We start from the raw sequence: 16,389 nt of genomic DNA on the forward strand, positions 1-16,389 counted from the left end.
AAATCAACCTTGATAATGGAAATGCAATCAATGATCAATTCCCTATAGATGCAATTTCAACAAGTACAAAAATATAGTGGTATTCTACAGCCAGAGTATGATCATAACGTATCAGATTAAGGATTATCATGCATCATTTATTTGGAAAATCCTGAAAAATTGTAGTTGTATATGGAAAAGTGTACAATTATGCAACTATAGTCCATGATGAGCAACTGTAAGATAACCAAGTAAAGGTCATTGTTAAAGAGGTTGTGAATACTAATGCTCATGTGCCATTTCTTAATGAGGAGGTGTAAACAATAGGACAAACTATTTATTATTTGGTTGAGAAGGGTTGTTCAATAGGTTATTGAAAAGGTATGAAAACTTTATAATTTTTCATATTTCTTTATTAACATGGTAGATATCTTTAATTTTGATAATATATTAATTAGGAACTTCAACAATCAACAAAATCACTAAGTTTTAATCCCCAACTAATTTGAGATGATTTGAAATAGTTAGCTTCTATGATTGTTGATATGGATGAATTTATTAATAAAATACAAATAAGTGAGGAGATTGTTGGGAACGATATTACTTTTCAAGTCCCCTAAAAAGCATATTAATGATCTCATTATTATGGAGTGGTTAGATGTATCGCTAATACAAGTTTTTATCATATAATTATTTATTTTTATTTTTAATTTAATATTTATTATTTTTATTTATTGTTAACACTTTTGTTATTATCAAAGGTTCCTTCACAAAATGTGCACCAACTTAATGTCAGTCATTATTATAGATTCTTATCCTTATTCTAAACTCCAGCTGGCAAACCAAATTAAAAGGTATCTTATATTGGAAGTGTGATGAATAGGTTGAAGAGAATGTGTTTTTTTGCACCAATTGTTGAAAGGTATTAAACTTTCAATTCATCTCTCTATTTATAAAAATTTTGCATAATAATGTGATATTAATATAGACTAATATTTTGTAACAATCATTGAATCCTTCCTAGCACTTGTCTCCATGAAAATACTATATATTAGTTCTATTTATTATAATGAAAAGTAAGCGACGATATAAAGTCATTATTTGAATCGTAAGTTTTTTGAATAACTCTTTTTTATGATATTATTAGCATATTTTTAATATATTTTAAGTGTGTATATTTGACAAATAGATCTTTACTTTGTTATTAGAGGTTGGGGGATAGTTGACAAGAAAAAAAAATGAGATCAGGTGGGTGCATATGCAAGTAAGTATTTTAAATTCTTTCTTAAATTAGAATAAAAACTATAATATTAAGTTTATGAATTGAATTGGTTTAATTTAATTTTTTAATAGTGTATTTAGCAATTAAAAAGTGTAGAATGTAGTTATTACGTGATGATTTTCATGTATAAAATCATCACTCAAGGTATTACCCACTCTATTGAGAAGGTAATAATTTGTTAAAAATAATCTATATTTTGTAGTTTACCCTATACTTGAATTAATATTTATACATATATTTTTATTGACATGCATCAATTTAATAATTTAGAGTTAGATTTCAAGCAAAAGTCGAGACATATACATAATATTTGGTCTACTTATTTTTTAGAATTGATAAGATTAGAGTAGACAATTAGATAGATATTTATATTGGACATGTATAAATTTCAATGAATATGTTCGTATTTGTCTCTGGAGCTATTGTTTATGCATAACTACATATTTTTATAAGTAAGGGATTCATAGCATACTAAATCTGCATTCTTTTTTTTTTTTAAAGGTTACACACAATGACAATTGTGTATCAAACTATGGCAAAAGATACACTTTTCGCTACAATTGTCACCACAGTTTTTGCGAAAAGGTATACTTACAACGACAATTCTAAATATCAACTATCATGGAAATCATGGTTTACAATGACAATTCATATGATAACTGACTAACTGTCGTTGTAAGTCTTACATTTTCGTAATAGTTACATAATTTAATTGTTGTGAAATGTAACCATTTATAACTACACCCATTTTCACCACACCACTTCTTGTGTTGTGAAAATAAATTTTTAACTGTTGTGAAAAATACTTTTTACACTACTAGTTATTGTGGATTGAATATGGATATACTTATCTATTCTTCTAGTTGATGGTAAGTCTTAGTAGGTGACACATGAATGTATAGGCTCGTGGATACGAGTTAAATGTTAATCGTCTGTAGTTTATGCATGATGAGTTTGTTGGTTTAATTATGCATGTGTAAAAGATTGTACTGTTTGTGACTAGTGGCTCAATATTTGGGTTAGAGACACTTAGGGATTTCAAGTAGTCAGACATGTTTGCTTTTCTATCGTCCCAAGTTTCTAAATCCCCTGTTTGTTATTAGATGATGGAAGGGCCAGTACCATTAACTAGTTTACTTTTTTGTTTTCGTGTGGATGATAGGATCACTTCAATCGAATGTTTGAGTTTAAAGTTAGGCACCTTGAAAATTTGACTCAAAATGTTGTCTTTTTTTTTTGGTAATGTTACAGCCCATTAGCTATAATGAAAGCCTCTATTAGCCATGATGAATGGCATAATAAGTGTTAGTTATGGCAGACGATGGGTTTGGTTGTGATGGGTATAAGGTCTTATATATAACCACATTTCTTGTGTAGTTAATTAGCCCATAAACTTAGCTACTTAACAATGTTATTAATTGGTGCTGTCTAATAGACAAGAAATTCTTAAATGGACCAAGTAGAAAAGCTTTTGTTAGTTGTGGCGAATGACATAATAAATGTTAGCTGTGGTATACAATGGGTTTGGCTATGATGGTTGGCTTTGATGTAGTTGGCCATAAGGAAATGTACCTTCGGCCAAGGCAAGTGGCCTTTATACCACGAGTACAGATTCAACTTTGGTTGTGATATATGGTCTAGTTTCTTGTACATAACTTTTTTAACCCTTGTTTTAATGGTTATTGATGCCCAACTACTTCCATACTTCCTAAAACTGTTTTACTCTACCTGAAGGTATTTCCTGAGTCTTTTCCCTTTTGTCTTCAAATTTAAAAATAGTTTTAGGATCCTATTTTTTTGTCTTTAATTTTTTTTTGGATCCCATATATTTTTTCACTTTTATCCTTAAATTTAATTTTATTTGATTTTTTTCTATAATTATTCTATTGGTAAATTTTTTTGGGGTAAAAATTCTGTTTGTAAATTTATAAAACATCAATTCTTTTTTGCAAAATAATAGTTATTTCATTATTTCATATTCCTATGTATTTTTAAATATTATCTTCACCATAAATATATTACATACATTTGATAAAACTACACATAAAGTTTCATATAATACATTTAAATACCACAAGGTTTATTGATAAAAAATGACAATTAAAATAGTTGTTATATTTTGGTTGAGTTATCAATAGATCTTGGAACATTTAAATTAAGGATTAAGAGTCATGTTTGTCCTTAAATTTTTTTCCTAAAGCCTGTGGGGACTCGAACTTGACTATGGGTGATTTTCGCTTCTTAACGGTCAAAACAGGTGCCTTATTCCTCTACCGTCAAGCTCTTAATGGATCTCATTTGTGTTCTCCACATTGCAATTTTTCAATATTTTTTTCTCTCCTTCCCCACTTTTGTGGACTCCCTCTCCCTCTCTTTCCTTCCATGTTTGTTCTCTAGCCACAAGCATGGAGTTCATTGGGTTTGGCTAGCAGTCTCTGAGTTCAAAGCATCTCGCTCTCCCTTTCTCCTCTTCGTCTCACCTTCTATGGCTCGAGTTGGGTTGCGGTCCACCCGTGAGAGGGCTTGGGGTACACAAAAACCCTTTTGTTCCCCTCCATGCTTGGCAAAAATGACCCATAATTTCTTCACATATTTTTTTGTTAATATATGATTGTGCTAAAATATGTTTTGATGTGCTTTACCTTTTTGTTTAGTCAACTTCACTTCTCCTATTTAAATTTAAATTATTTGAAAGGTTGAGATTTTTTTTTAGCTATCTGAACCCTTTTTTAAAAAAAAAATAGGTAAGAAATTTTTTTAAAAAAAAGAGCATGAAAAAATTATAGAAATACATTTGACATTTTTAATAGTTGATTATAAATTTAATTCCATTTTGATATAAAGGAGTTGATTATAAATTGAAAAAAATTAATTTGTAGGTTCTTATAGTTTTGCTCAATTTTAAGTTAAGTTTTTGTAGTTTATTTTATTTTAATTAAGTTTTTATAATTTGATTTACTATATATATTAACCCCTAAAAATTAAAATAAATAATAAATTATTAAATCTCACAAAAAATACTCTTAAAATTTATAGAAAATTTAATTTAATAACTTTAACTAAAATAAAAAAATTGATTTAATACATAGTTTCGTCTTTTATTAATTTTTTTAAAGAAAATTCTACTTGTATAAAAAATATTTTGAAGACAACTTAATTATAAAAATTGTGTAATTAATTCTAAATTTATATAATTATTTATTAAAAATATTAAGAAAATTTAAAAAATTCAAAAAAAATTTCAACGATTAAAAATTTAATTAATCAAATCTTAAAGATTCAATTAAAATAAAATAAAATATGTCAATCTAATTAAAAATATAGTAATACTGTAAGAATATGTAGATATATATATATATATATTTTATATAAATCTATAAGTATAAAATGAGTAATTGACAATCAAAAAATTTATAAGTATAAATTAATAAAATAAATTTTACTATGGCCATCTGCCATCACATGAAAAAAAATTTATCTAAATTTAAAAAAAATTATGTGATTTAAATAATTTTGTAAATACAGACCCTAATCTTAAACATATTTTACTTAGTTCAATTATATTCAGCTTGTCATATCATGAGGACCCTCTAGCTTTAAAAATTCGACTGCCCATAATTATTTTTCCACCTATATCAAATTCTTCCTAAAATTAACTATAACCTCCAACAAAACCCATTCTGGTCAGCAGAGCGGATCGAGTTCCCTTCGTACGAACAAGCATTCCACACTCGTCGGCGGCCGTCCACCTTGTCAGCCCTGCGTGGTTGTTCTCGGGCAAGCAGTGAAGAAGGTTCGAACCCAAGGGCTTTTTCTACTCCCAAAATCCGGTGAGATTGATTTGCTCAATCTGGCCTTGAATCTATGTTTGAATTTGTTCCCCGCGTTATCTGTTCCCTTCGTGGCTGTTCTTGCTTTGTTTTAAATTTTTCCTAGATGCTTTCGTCATATCGAATATTATACTTGGATTAGCGAAACTTTTAGATGTAAATGAAGGAAAACGAGTATTGATTGTATATTTTTGAGTTTTTGAAACTGAGATGAGCAATCATAAGAGTGTCACTGCAAATTGCTTGAGCGATGAGTGATGGAGTGTTTGCAAGCGTCGGGTTGCAAATTTTCGGTTACAGTAGAACGTTGAAGGTATTGTGATCACCTTTCCTGAAAGAGTGAGCAGTAAGGATAAGTGACTTTTACTTAAACTTCTCATGTTTAAACTTCTTTCACTTAAATGTCACGTAGGCTTGGAGTTGAATTTTGAGAAGACATGCTTGATAAATTGAATTTCCAGAAGAGTGGTATAAGTTACTTCTATGATTATGGATGAATATTGTGTTTTGGATGATTATCATGATTTTTTATTTAAACATTACCTTTATGACTATGGATGAATATCTTTCTTTCTTTCTATTTATTTTTAAGCGGTCTTGCATTCACTCTTGCTGCCCCCTCTATTCCTCTAATATATGTATTCCAACCCTCTTCTTGGCTGAAACGAACAATTTCTTTGAATTGATGGCAAAGTCGTTTTTCTTTTTTGCAGACTTGGTATTATACCTTTTCTTTTTCATTTTCACTTCTTTAAGTTTCTAATGCTTAGAAAAAGGTGAATTTTTTCGGTATGCATGTCAAAGGAAATTGATTTATGTGCTTATTGGTCTGCAGGGTGATCAATCACAATGGAGCTTGGGTCATATTCTGATCAGAGTAAATCAACATTTTCCCTTGCGGATGAGGATCATACACTTGCAAATGCCGTTCGATTCACCTTAAATCAAGAGTCAGTAGTGATCTGCAAATTCTTATGTGCTTTTCTACTCCTCTGCATATAATTTATGAATTTCATTTTTAGCTTGCTTCCAAAGCATAAATGCCTTCATCAACTTTAGTCTTTCATGTGGTTTCTTCTTATATTCAAGATCCCCCTGCCATCCTGATGTTGTTTTCTCAACTGTCAAATATCCTGATGAGGTGAGGTCATTGATGTTTTGCAGTCCTAGAGTGACATTCTGTGGTTATAGCATCCCTCATCCTTCTGATAATCGAGTTAATATCAGAGTCCAAACAACAGGTAATATATGCAGTCTCTTTGAACCTCTAGCTGTACTTCGCAAGTTCCTGCCAAAATCTTTGTTTTATAGTTCCATGTTAGCTGAAGCGTTATCGCAGTTGCATTTATTTATGGTTTTGCTAAATGATTTATGTCACCGATCTGGATTCTAATTTTGGAAGAAAGTCCAATACTAGACCATGAGAATATGTCTCATGATTCTCTGCTATCTCTGTTAAATTATGAACGTAATCTTTCTGGAGAATGAATTATGATGTGCATTTTGTTAACATGTTCTAGTGAATGGATTTCCTGCTTTTAATACATTAGAGTTAAGGTGAAGCATCTATAAATACCTTAAAATCACGATTGGGAGTGCATGAACATTGTTGTTAATGTTTCCTTATATTTAGCGTAGAACTTTTTTATTTGTTGGACGATGACATGACTACTAGGAATGCAGGCAATTATTTGCATTTAACTGCTTGTTATAAACTTGTTATTCTAGGCTATCCAATGGAATCTTCATTGAGATTGCTTCAGTAGTTTTCTGTTTACAATATTTGTAATCTCTGGGCATCTATAGGGGATTCGGCCCGTGAGGTGTTGAAAGATGCATGCCAGGATCTGATGCTAATGTGCCAGCATGTTAGGAGCACTTTTGACAAGTCTGTCAATGATTTTAAAATGAGCAAGACGGTGAAGGATATGGATATTAAATGATGTACGAGTTTTAGTTTCAATTTGTTTCGAACTGCAAATTATGGTTCTTAACAGTAGATTGTATACGCGACTCTAGCGGTGTGTGTTCCTGCAGCATGTTTGCTTAAACCGATTCAATGAATGTTGATTTATTTTTTAATTTTAATTTCTCAGTGTTATGGAACTTATGCTTCCGCTTTACAAATAAATAATTAACCAGTTTTAATGCCCATGCGAAGTTTGAAATGTAAAAACTATGCCATGTTATATTAATAATTTATGAAAGATGTGGCTTTACATAAATTTTATATAGGTGCTGACAACTGTCTTGACTTTCTTGCCACATACCACGCATAGATGGAAGAATTGGAACATGAAATTGTGATAATTAGTCTTCCCGGATGACATTGCGCGAAAAAATGATTGCTCGACTTGGATATAAAATGGCCAATTCTCTATAGTAGTGCCCCGACAAAGACGTCGATAAAAACCACATGGAAGGATGGTTATAGCAAAGATTGGGGATGGGCTAGTGAAGCGAAAAAGGAACTTCACCACAAGCCAATGAATTTCCACCAAGCTCCTCCAACGCCAAGCCAGATGATGATGTTGACAATGCTTACAAGGAAGCCGTAGCCCCACCATTGGGCAAGGGGACATAGTTGGCACCGAAAAACACGGGTGCCGACCCAATCCCGTAGTGGGTAAGGCCCCCCATCAGGTTGGAGAGGAAAGACAGCACCATGGCTCCGAAGTAGGGTGGAGTGCCCAGCGCGCTTGCAACAGACAAGAACGCTGTAAACATGGCTCCGATATGAGCGGCCCCACTCGCGAAGAAGTAATGTGAATAGAAGTAGAGAAGCACCAGGATGCCAAATGATAGTTGCCACGACAGTCCCAGTCCCCCCACAAACTGTACAAACAATCATGAACTCGTCAAATAGGTTTTTTCCCATTATCGGACATGGAAAAAGGCTATTGAATAAAACACAACACCAAGAATAGACATCGAGAAGAATAAATGAAGCTGAAGCAGAAACAGAAACACGCAGATAATAAAAACAATCAGGCACTGCATAAGTCGGAGCCAGGAAAGAAACTGACCTGGACAACAGCTTGGCTGAACCAGGCAATGAGACCATATTTGTTGAGATAACCGGCCATTGCAATGAGGGCAGCGAACCACGTAAGCGTATCCCAGGCAACTCCCTCGGCCAAGCATTCCTTCCACGTAACAACCCCAGTCACAAGCAGTACAGCTAATCCCAGAATCGCGGCGGTCACCGCATCCACGTCAAGAACCCCACCAAAAACCCAGAGCCCCACCTGATACAAATGGAAGACAGTTATCAAGCCGCAGGGTGCAAAATAAAACTGTTACTAACTGGTTCTACCCCCCAGTTTTAGCTGCAAATAATCAGAGGAATATACCGTGACGAGCAGAGTCCCGGCCATTATCTTCTCATTTAGGGTCATTGGTCCCATCGCTTGCAACTTCTCCCTAGCAAGCTTGGGCGCGTCGGGACTGGATATCACTGTTGGAGGGTAAACCACATACAAAATGAAAGGGACCAATATCAATGACAGCAGACCGGGCACAATGGCAGCTCTGGCCCAATCTAACCACCCAATCGTCTGGTTGATAGAGTTTTGGGTCAGAGTGGCGCACAAGGGATTCGCTGCCATTCCAGTCAAAAACATGGCCGACGATACCACCGAAGTTTGAAAGCAAGTCAGCGTTAACCACGATCCCAGTCTACTCTCGGTTCCATCACCCACGTTACTACCACAAGCGACGCACAAGGCTTTCGCTAACGGAAGAAAAATGCCGCCAGCTCTAGCCGAGACGGAAGGAATCGCCGGTGCCAGCAAGGCCTCGCTAAAAACTAAACTGTATCCTAATCCTAGAGATGAGCTACCAAAAAGAGAAACAAATTGATAAGCAATTCGATTGCCCAAACCCGTTTTAATAAAGCCCCTGGCAAAGAAGAAGGCCATGCAAATGAGCCAGGGGATGGGATCGCCGAAGCCCGAGAAGGCTGCGGAGAAGGTCAGGGTTTTTGTAAGAACCGAAACACCTAAACCCAACACGGCCACAGCACCGAGTGGCAATGGCTGCATAATAATGCCGATGATGGTGGCCAAGAAAATCGCCAACAGCTGCCAGGCGTTTTTGGACACCCCAGAAGGCACGGGGACAAACCAGAGCAGAACCCCCGTGGCTATAGAAGCCAACAGAGGTTTAATTGCAGCACCCTGCCACGGCTGAGCAGCCGGAGCTGGAGAAACTGAAGCTCCAGCAGCTGAGGCTCTGACGCGGTGACATCGCGGACCGGGTTTGATGTTGAAAACGGCCTTGGAGAGTGTCAGAGGAGGAAATGAGGAAAAGGAAGAATGGCGTCTGAGGCGACAAAAGTGGGTAGAACTGAGGGAAGAGGAGCAGGGAAGCTGTAGGGAATTGAAGGGCGGAAGCTTGGAGGAAGGGAGAAGAAGAGAAGGAGTGGCGAGTGGTGGCATGGAAGCCATGGCTGGTGGAATCGGAGGAGAAGCAGAGTTCAGGAGAGCAGCAGCATGAGGAGCAGAGTAGAGCGGTGGATATGGAATGTGGAATCTGGGGACCGTTGGGTTTGGAGTGGACGGTGGATATGGGGCTCAGGAATTGGTGGCTTGGGTGCCTTCGCAGCTCTTCCGCTATGCAGTGGCAGTGACGCTGTCCATCTCATCCCGGAACTCGCCATCTGCCCACGTGGCCATCTGTCCACATGGGATTCTTGCTTTTTGCAGCGCAGTGGGTGAGGTTTTCTCCTCTTCCCTTCCCATCCTTTTCCAATGCTCTTCCAAATTTTTAATTATTATGATGATCCAAATTTGATTTCTTGTATAATATTTTTTTATTTTGTTTTTGTTGTATTTTTTAAGGATCCCATGTGACATGTACGTGTTTTAGATACCAGTCTCCGTTTTCGAATTAATTTGAATTTCAGAATAACACGATTATTCCCTCTTTGTTTTCTTCTCCATGCAGAGATTCTCTAGAATCCCATTTCATGCCAAGATATATTCCTCCATTTAAATTATGTTCTGCTGAGGCTTTCCTTATTGAATCTGTATTCAAATAGTTGAACACATTCCCACTCTATGAATCTGTAAAATTTCATACGAAAGAGCAAAAGCAGTTTGCCAATAATTAACAAAGTAATCTAAGCTAATGTAAAAAAACTCAAAATGTCAGAAACCCAAATCCAAATTCCACTGTAGGAAAGAATAACTAGTAAATTGATTTTTCATCAAGTATGATAGATAGATCACTGAAATAGCTGGTGTGTCTGATAATAGAATAAGAGGAGACACCCTGTTCACAGTTTAAAAATATAAAGAGCAAGAAAAATGAGCGTGTTTCGTACCGTGAGAAGCAGAGCGGCAGCCATAATCTTTTCATTGCGAGCCAGGGGCCCCATCTGCCTGAGCTTGTCTCTGGCAAGCCTGGGCGCATCAGGACTGCTCTTCACCTGTGGTGGATAGATCGCGTATAGAATCAACGGCACCAGAATCAGAGATACCACCCCAGGTACGAGCGCGGCTTTGGCCCAGTCGGTCCATCCAATCGTCGTCTTTATCGCGTTAAAAGTCAGCGTTGCGCACAGTGGATTCGCGGCCATCGCCGTCAAGAACATGGCGGACGATATCACCGACGTTTGGAAGCACGTCAGCGTTAACCACGACCCCAGTCGGTACTCGGTTCCATCACCGACATTGCTACCGCAAGCTGAGCACAGGGATTTTACCAAGGGAAGAATAATACCACCCGCTCTGGCAGAAACGGAGGGTATTGCGGGAGCTAGCAATGCCTCGCTGAACACCAAGCTGTAGCCTAACCCTAAGGAGGAGGAACCGGCTAGGGACACGATGTGGTAGGCGATTCGGGTGCCCAGCCCCGTCTTGATAAATCCTTTGGCAAAGAAGAATGCGAGGGCCACGAGCCACGGGATCTGGTGGCCGAAGGCGGAGAATGCGGCGGCGTATGTTAAAGTTTTGGTGAGAACAGAAGCACCCAAGCCCAGGACAGCCACGGCGCCGAGGGGCAGTGGCTGAGTGATGATGCCCACAATGGTGGCCATGAAAATGGATAGTAACTGCCACGCGTTCCTGGGAACCCCGGAAGGGTTAGGGAGGAACCAGAGGATGAGTCCCGTTGCGATGGAAGCCATTAAAGGTTTTAACCGCGCACCTTCCCAGGGCTCAACGTCAACTACAGGAGAAGTGGCAGCCGATGTTGGAACGGGCGGAACACGGGTCTGATGGCGGGTAACGGATAAAGCAAATGAATACGTGAGATGCAAGGGCTTGAAAGATGAAACTCTTGAAGCTGGGAAGAGGTTGAGTTTGTCGAGACTGAATTGGTTGGAGGAGGAGGAGAAGTGCGGGGAAGGGAAGGACCTGGCTTCAGGCCGGAGAAGATGGCGGCCGCGGGATGGGAGGAAGAGGGTGGAATAGGAGGTGGCGGGCGGCAGGCAAGCCATTTGGTGGCGTGGGCTGTGCTGGAGGTGGGATTTAAGAGGATACATTATATATAGTCCAGAATTAGAACGACAGGAGTCAGTGAGAATAATGCAGTGACATTCCCGAAGGAGTAGAGAGTAAGAGTACATGAGAGCATAATGATGGAATGCTAACTACCTACTCGGCAGCACCACAGCAGCAGCATTATTGGGGTCCATGATAGCTCAGAGAATCCACGAGCAAGTCTGCTCAATATAAAACATTTTAATAAAAATAAAATTTTATTAATTATATATTTTTAATATTATCCTTCACGTATATTATTTTTTTATTATTTTTTTATCAATAAAATATTAAATTAATGATATTTTTAAAATTTTATATTTTTATTTTAAAAAATAAATTTTCAAATGTATTTAATAAATTTTATTAATATATAAAATTTTATTTAAAAATATTTTATAATTTAAAATGAAAAGAGTATGATTTATGTGGATGGCATGCACGATGATTATCAGTATATGCAGACATCCGGGGGAATGTTTCGCTGTTGGAGATTTCCAACAGTTCGACTTGAATCTTACAAGCCGATCGACCGCCATGATCCCACTCAATCTGGGCAGCCAATGTTGATGAACAAATACATTCAATCACGTGACTGTCGGAACTGTGCTGCGAATCATAGCTGCATGCATGCATGCATTGCATGTATGATCGAACTTTTATGAGATATCCCAAATAATGAACCAATTCCATCATCCATCAATCAAAGGATTGTAGTAGGTTTGCTTTTGGCCCTTTTTCCGAGGACAAAGTAATTGATATATCCATATACAATATACACACACTCCGCATCACAGATTAATAAAATTCCTTTCCCACCCTTGCAGCTTATATGTTTATATATATATATATATATATATTTCTCATGTTTTGAACATGCAGCTCATATGGCATCTCACCCTTCCCTAAGAAAAAAAAAAAGAGGTTGTAGAGTCAAATTTCAAGTAATACGAGGAGTCTGTGTGAGTGGGTTATCCTTCCTACAGGAAGGATTAGGTTAAGGGTGAAAAGATAAAAATAAAATAAAATCCTTTTTGCCCCAATCTCTTCAACTCTAGCCCGACCTTCCGTACATGAATTCCTCTTCCTCTTTAAATTACTTGTTTGTAAAACTGTGTTATAATATCCCCGGGCTGGTGGGCCAAGTTGTATTGGGACTGGATCCCGGCCCCATCCCTTGCAATCAATGTTTTGAATAATGTAGCTTGTAGTCATATGTGATTTTTTTGTTTTTTTAAATTAATAGGTAGAGTTGGTAAGGGTTAGTATTAGCATTTCTCAAAGTGAAGATTCAAATTTAAAAAATAACAAACGTGATAATTAATGTAATTTTAAAGAGATTATTCCATCAATATTTTACTGTAAGATCTCTCATAATAAGTGACTCTAACTGATTTGGCTTCCCTTATAGGAAATCAAACAAACCAATAATTGATTGTTAATTACTCTCCTCATCAATAGGATTAATTAATTTGTAAAATGTACTCTTCAATTCCTTCATGGGGTATCCGATTGACTATGCATGCGGTTTTGCATCACAACTGCACTAACAATAAATCATCGTCACAACCATGAATCTGAGGGCTCATAATTTTTATTTTTATTTTTATTTTTTTTTTTTGCGGGTGAAGGTGGGGTAAATGTAGTCAAGCTGTCATCAATATTAATTGACAGTGTAACTATGGTAGACATGAAGAAAATATACGAGTATTCCCAAAAAAAGCGGGCATCTCGAGAGAGAAAAAAAAGAAAGTAAAAAAGTACTCCCTCCATCTCAAATTATAAGATACTTTTAGATAAAATCTCACATACTAATTAACATCATTAAATATATTTAACAATCTTATTTTTTAAAAATAAAATATAAACTTTAAAAAATACTATCATTTAATATATTGAAAAGAAAATGGATGAAAATTAATTATACAGAGAGAATGGGTAATATTAAAATAATTCTATTTAATGAAACTTTAATCTTTTCAAAGTGTTTTATATTTTAAAAAATCGAATCTACTTCAAAAGTTGTCTTATAATTTGGGATAGAGGGAGAATCATATGCACAACTATGACAAATTTACAATTACTTAGATACTCCCTTTAATTTTATTTATAGGTCACTTCCAACATGTTTTATCAAAATAAAAAAAAAATTAAACTTCATTAACTTTGTGATGGGAATTATATTTGATTTGATTTAGGGTTTATTAAGATTTGATTTAGTATTTAGGGATTACTATTATTTGTTTAGTATCTTAAATTTATTTTATCTTTAAATATTATTTCAAATAAAATAAAATATCTAAACTAGTTAGATACTTTATCTTCGTCTTTTAAATTATGATTTGATCTAGATTTAAATTTATTATTATTTTTATTATTTTTAGAGCTCTATAAATAGTCCTAAGGTTCTTTAATTGTATTTAGTTTTGGCATTTAAATAAGAATTATACAATTGTTCTTTTCCTTCTCCCTTCTCCCTTCTCTTTCTTCCCCCTCCTCTTCCCCATTTCACATCAATTTGGTATCAAAGCTAGGTTCCACTTTCCTTTCAGCTGCAAATCATCTAGTGAGGTTATCGGGGTAAATATTCTTATTTATCAACTTTGCTAAGTTGTGTTGGTAAGGCCCAATTGACCCTCTATTTATTTACTATGACATTTTTGGAGGTTTAATATAAATATTTTATTTATTTTGAGTATTTACTATTTGTCTATTTTGTAGTATCAATTTTATTTAGTGTAAAAAAATCCAAAAAGGAGCAAAAATATTAAATAAAATAAGATATTTGGATTAGCAAGATACTTTATCTTCATCTTTTAAATTATGATTTAATTAAGATTTACATTTATTATTATTTTTATTATTTCTAAGCTTTATAAATAGCTCTAAGATTTTTCAATTGTATTCAGTTTTAGCTTTTAAATAAAAATTATATAGTTTTTCTCTTCTTCCTCCTTTCACTCTTCTCTCCCTTCCCCTCTCCTATTTCTTGTTTCATATCACTTTGTTTTAAAATTTAACAAATTTTTATATTTACTTTTAATAAATATTCTTAAATCACATTACTGATATTTTTATTTAAAATATTTAATAAGGGTAAAAATGTAAAGAGGAGTATTATAAATTGACAAGTGTTCTATAAATAGAATCAAACTTTTTCTTTCTTTCTTTCATATAATAGGACGAGAGTAGTATATATATATATATATATATATAAAAGACCTATACTCTCTTTGATATTTGAATTTGACCTAATATATGAAAAAAATTACAGATATCACGAGAGATTCAAGTGAGCGGACACACACACGGGGGATGGTGATGGTTTTGAAAAATTGATATCTAACACGTAATGTTTGCGAAATTAAAATAATGCCCCCCCCCCAACTAACAAGTAGGTCCGCCTAAACTGGAACTTGCATGTCTTTAATTGCAGCACGTGATCATTCACTTGGAGACCCCCTCATCAATATTTGACCATGCTCCAATATAATATAAGGGGGAAATTACAAATATTACAGGGTTGCAAGTAGATGGATACATGGGGTGGTGGTGGTTCTGGGAAAATTCAGTTACGTGCTGTGGCGAATTGTTGTTACTACATACAATTTAAAAGGAGCTTGGATGGGAGCTGATGTGTTGATCAGAAAAATCAAGGAAGGAAGAGGAGGAGATGTCCATCATCAGATCCTCCAGATTCCACTGTCCCATGCTGATTAACTTTGTTGAAATAAATCCTCCACCTGGTGGCCTCTGTTACTGTTGCTTCTGCAGCTATTAACCCCACCGTTTGCGTCTTCAAAGTAAGCATTGGCCGAGCGTGCGTGGCACGTGCTCTCCACTTTGAGGTTAGAAGTACTCTCCAGAGGAGGAACAAACAACTCATCCCATTCTGATGTTCCAGTATCTACCTTCTCAACCCCGCGACTTGCTGAGAATATTCCTCCCGCAGGACTCTTGTCTGCTGTGGGCGGTGAGGGACGAGGGTTGAACATGGGTACGTTAATGCTTTGTTGATCTTGAGCTGAAACGAATCCTCCCATATTGGCGACGTCATTTGTGGCCAAAGAGTTCTTGAGCCTTCTTCTAATCGTGGAATTCCAAAAGTTCTTGATTTCATTGTCTGTTCGTCCTGGCATGTGTGCCGCAATCTGAGACCATCTTTTAACATGGAACATGCATAACAACTCAAGTCAGCTTCTGTTAACTAGTACAAAATAAGGCCCGAATTAATTGCTAATTAACGCCACTTTCAATATAGCAAGCTAGCAACGATTTGCATGGACGCTAGTTGAACCAAAAAATAAATAGATATGTATGCAGTGCCTTGATCCAACTATCCAAGTCCAGGCACAAAAAGTTGATGAGTACACAGTTAATTAGTACAGTTATAACCATCTTATCTGAACTCACATGGTAATCAAGTTTCAAAGCATGATGGCATTCTATTTCCCTAGTAGTCGAGGGAGGGAAAGAGCTATAGAGAAGGACCTGTTGCCAAGAAGGGAGTGCAGATGGATAACGAGTTGTTGCTCTTGGGGTGAGAAAGCGCCTCGTTTAAGATCGGGCCTCAAATAATTGATCCAACGAAGGCGACAACTTTTGCCACACCTTTGCAAGCCAGCATTTCTGGCCACATCACTCCAACAACCCTGTCCATTGTTGCGCATGAACCTCATGAGCTTGTCATCTTCTTCCGGTGACCATAAACCCTTTCTAAGCTGCTTGTTTTTTCCAGGGGGCTCGGACTTCCTCATTGCACTACGCAGTAACCTGGATCTGGACCCAGTTATGTTCCTCTCACCATGTCCAA

At 36.1% G+C, this 16,389-nt stretch overlaps 4 protein-coding genes across 5 annotated transcripts; 1 reads left to right on the plus strand and 3 right to left on the minus strand.

The window, feature by feature from the left end:
- Window positions 1-4,915: 4,915 nt before the first annotated feature.
- Window positions 4,916-7,179, plus strand: LOC129315754 (uncharacterized). Of its 2 annotated transcripts, none has more exons than XM_054959764.1 (4): window positions 4,916-5,054; window positions 5,927-6,041; window positions 6,256-6,332; window positions 6,898-7,179. In XM_054959764.1, exons 2-4 carry the CDS (start codon window positions 5,941-5,943, stop codon window positions 7,032-7,034), a joined length of 315 nt encoding a protein of 104 aa, XP_054815739.1. In that variant the 5' UTR covers window positions 4,916-5,054; window positions 5,927-5,940; the 3' UTR covers window positions 7,035-7,179. The 2 variants fall into 2 exon arrangements, with proteins under 2 accessions (XP_054815739.1, XP_054815738.1); XM_054959763.1 differs by having other exon boundaries at window positions 4,918-5,091.
- Window positions 7,180-7,252: 73 nt separating this feature from the next.
- On the minus strand, window positions 7,253-9,926 carry LOC129315752 (dicarboxylate transporter 1, chloroplastic-like). The gene is made up of 3 exons (XM_054959761.1): window positions 8,445-9,926; window positions 8,118-8,339; window positions 7,253-7,926 (listed from the first exon to the last, which is right to left on the minus strand). The coding sequence occupies exons 1-3, from the start codon at window positions 9,537-9,539 to the stop codon at window positions 7,633-7,635; spliced, it is 1,611 nt and encodes a 536-aa protein (XP_054815736.1). The 5' UTR covers window positions 9,540-9,926; the 3' UTR covers window positions 7,253-7,632.
- Window positions 9,927-10,336: 410 nt separating this feature from the next.
- Window positions 10,337-11,691, minus strand: LOC129315753 (dicarboxylate transporter 1, chloroplastic-like). Its single transcript, XM_054959762.1, has one exon. The coding sequence runs from the start codon at window positions 11,660-11,662 to the stop codon at window positions 10,370-10,372; it is 1,293 nt and encodes a 430-aa protein (XP_054815737.1). The 5' UTR covers window positions 11,663-11,691; the 3' UTR covers window positions 10,337-10,369.
- Window positions 11,692-14,962: 3,271 nt separating this feature from the next.
- Window positions 14,963-16,389, minus strand: LOC129314919 (transcription factor MYB46-like). The gene is made up of 2 exons (XM_054958399.1): window positions 16,068-16,389; window positions 14,963-15,737 (listed from the first exon to the last, which is right to left on the minus strand). The coding sequence occupies exons 1-2, from the start codon at window positions 16,331-16,333 to the stop codon at window positions 15,293-15,295; spliced, it is 711 nt and encodes a 236-aa protein (XP_054814374.1). The 5' UTR covers window positions 16,334-16,389; the 3' UTR covers window positions 14,963-15,292.

Source organism: Prosopis cineraria, unplaced genomic scaffold (genome assembly GCF_029017545.1).
Source record: "Prosopis cineraria cultivar Desert tree isolate PC_DT_omini unplaced genomic scaffold, ASM2901754v1 PC7, whole genome shotgun sequence".
NCBI classification, from domain to species: domain Eukaryota; kingdom Viridiplantae; phylum Streptophyta; class Magnoliopsida; order Fabales; family Fabaceae; genus Prosopis; species Prosopis cineraria.

What these genes read in the sequence shown, in the direction of transcription:
- LOC129315754 (XM_054959764.1), top strand. Translation starts at nt 5,941, where the DNA reads ATGGAGCTTGGGTCATATTCTGATCAGAGTAAATCAACATTTTCCCTT. An exon ending in CGATTCACCTTAAATCAAGA is followed by an intron (nt 6,042 to 6,255) that starts GTCAGTAGTGAT and finishes GATGTTTTGCAG; the next exon opens with TCCTAGAGTGACATTCTGTG. An exon ending in TATCAGAGTCCAAACAACAG is followed by an intron (nt 6,333 to 6,897) that starts GTAATATATGCA and finishes GGGCATCTATAG; the next exon opens with GGGATTCGGCCCGTGAGGTG.
- LOC129315752 (XM_054959761.1), bottom strand. Translation starts at nt 9,539, where the DNA reads ATGGCTTCCATGCCACCACTCGCCACTCCTTCTCTTCTTCTCCCTTCC. An exon ending in CCGGGACTCTGCTCGTCACG is followed by an intron (nt 8,340 to 8,444) that starts GTATATTCCTCT and finishes CATTTGTATCAG; the next exon opens with GTGGGGCTCTGGGTTTTTGG. An exon ending in TCAGCCAAGCTGTTGTCCAG is followed by an intron (nt 7,927 to 8,117) that starts GTCAGTTTCTTT and finishes TTGTTTGTACAG; the next exon opens with TTTGTGGGGGGACTGGGACT.
- LOC129315753 (XM_054959762.1), bottom strand. Translation starts at nt 11,662, where the DNA reads ATGTACTCTTACTCTCTACTCCTTCGGGAATGTCACTGCATTATTCTC.
- LOC129314919 (XM_054958399.1), bottom strand. Translation starts at nt 16,333, where the DNA reads ATGAGGAAGTCCGAGCCCCCTGGAAAAAACAAGCAGCTTAGAAAGGGT. An exon ending in CACTCCCTTCTTGGCAACAG is followed by an intron (nt 15,738 to 16,067) that starts GTCCTTCTCTAT and finishes CCATGTTAAAAG; the next exon opens with ATGGTCTCAGATTGCGGCAC.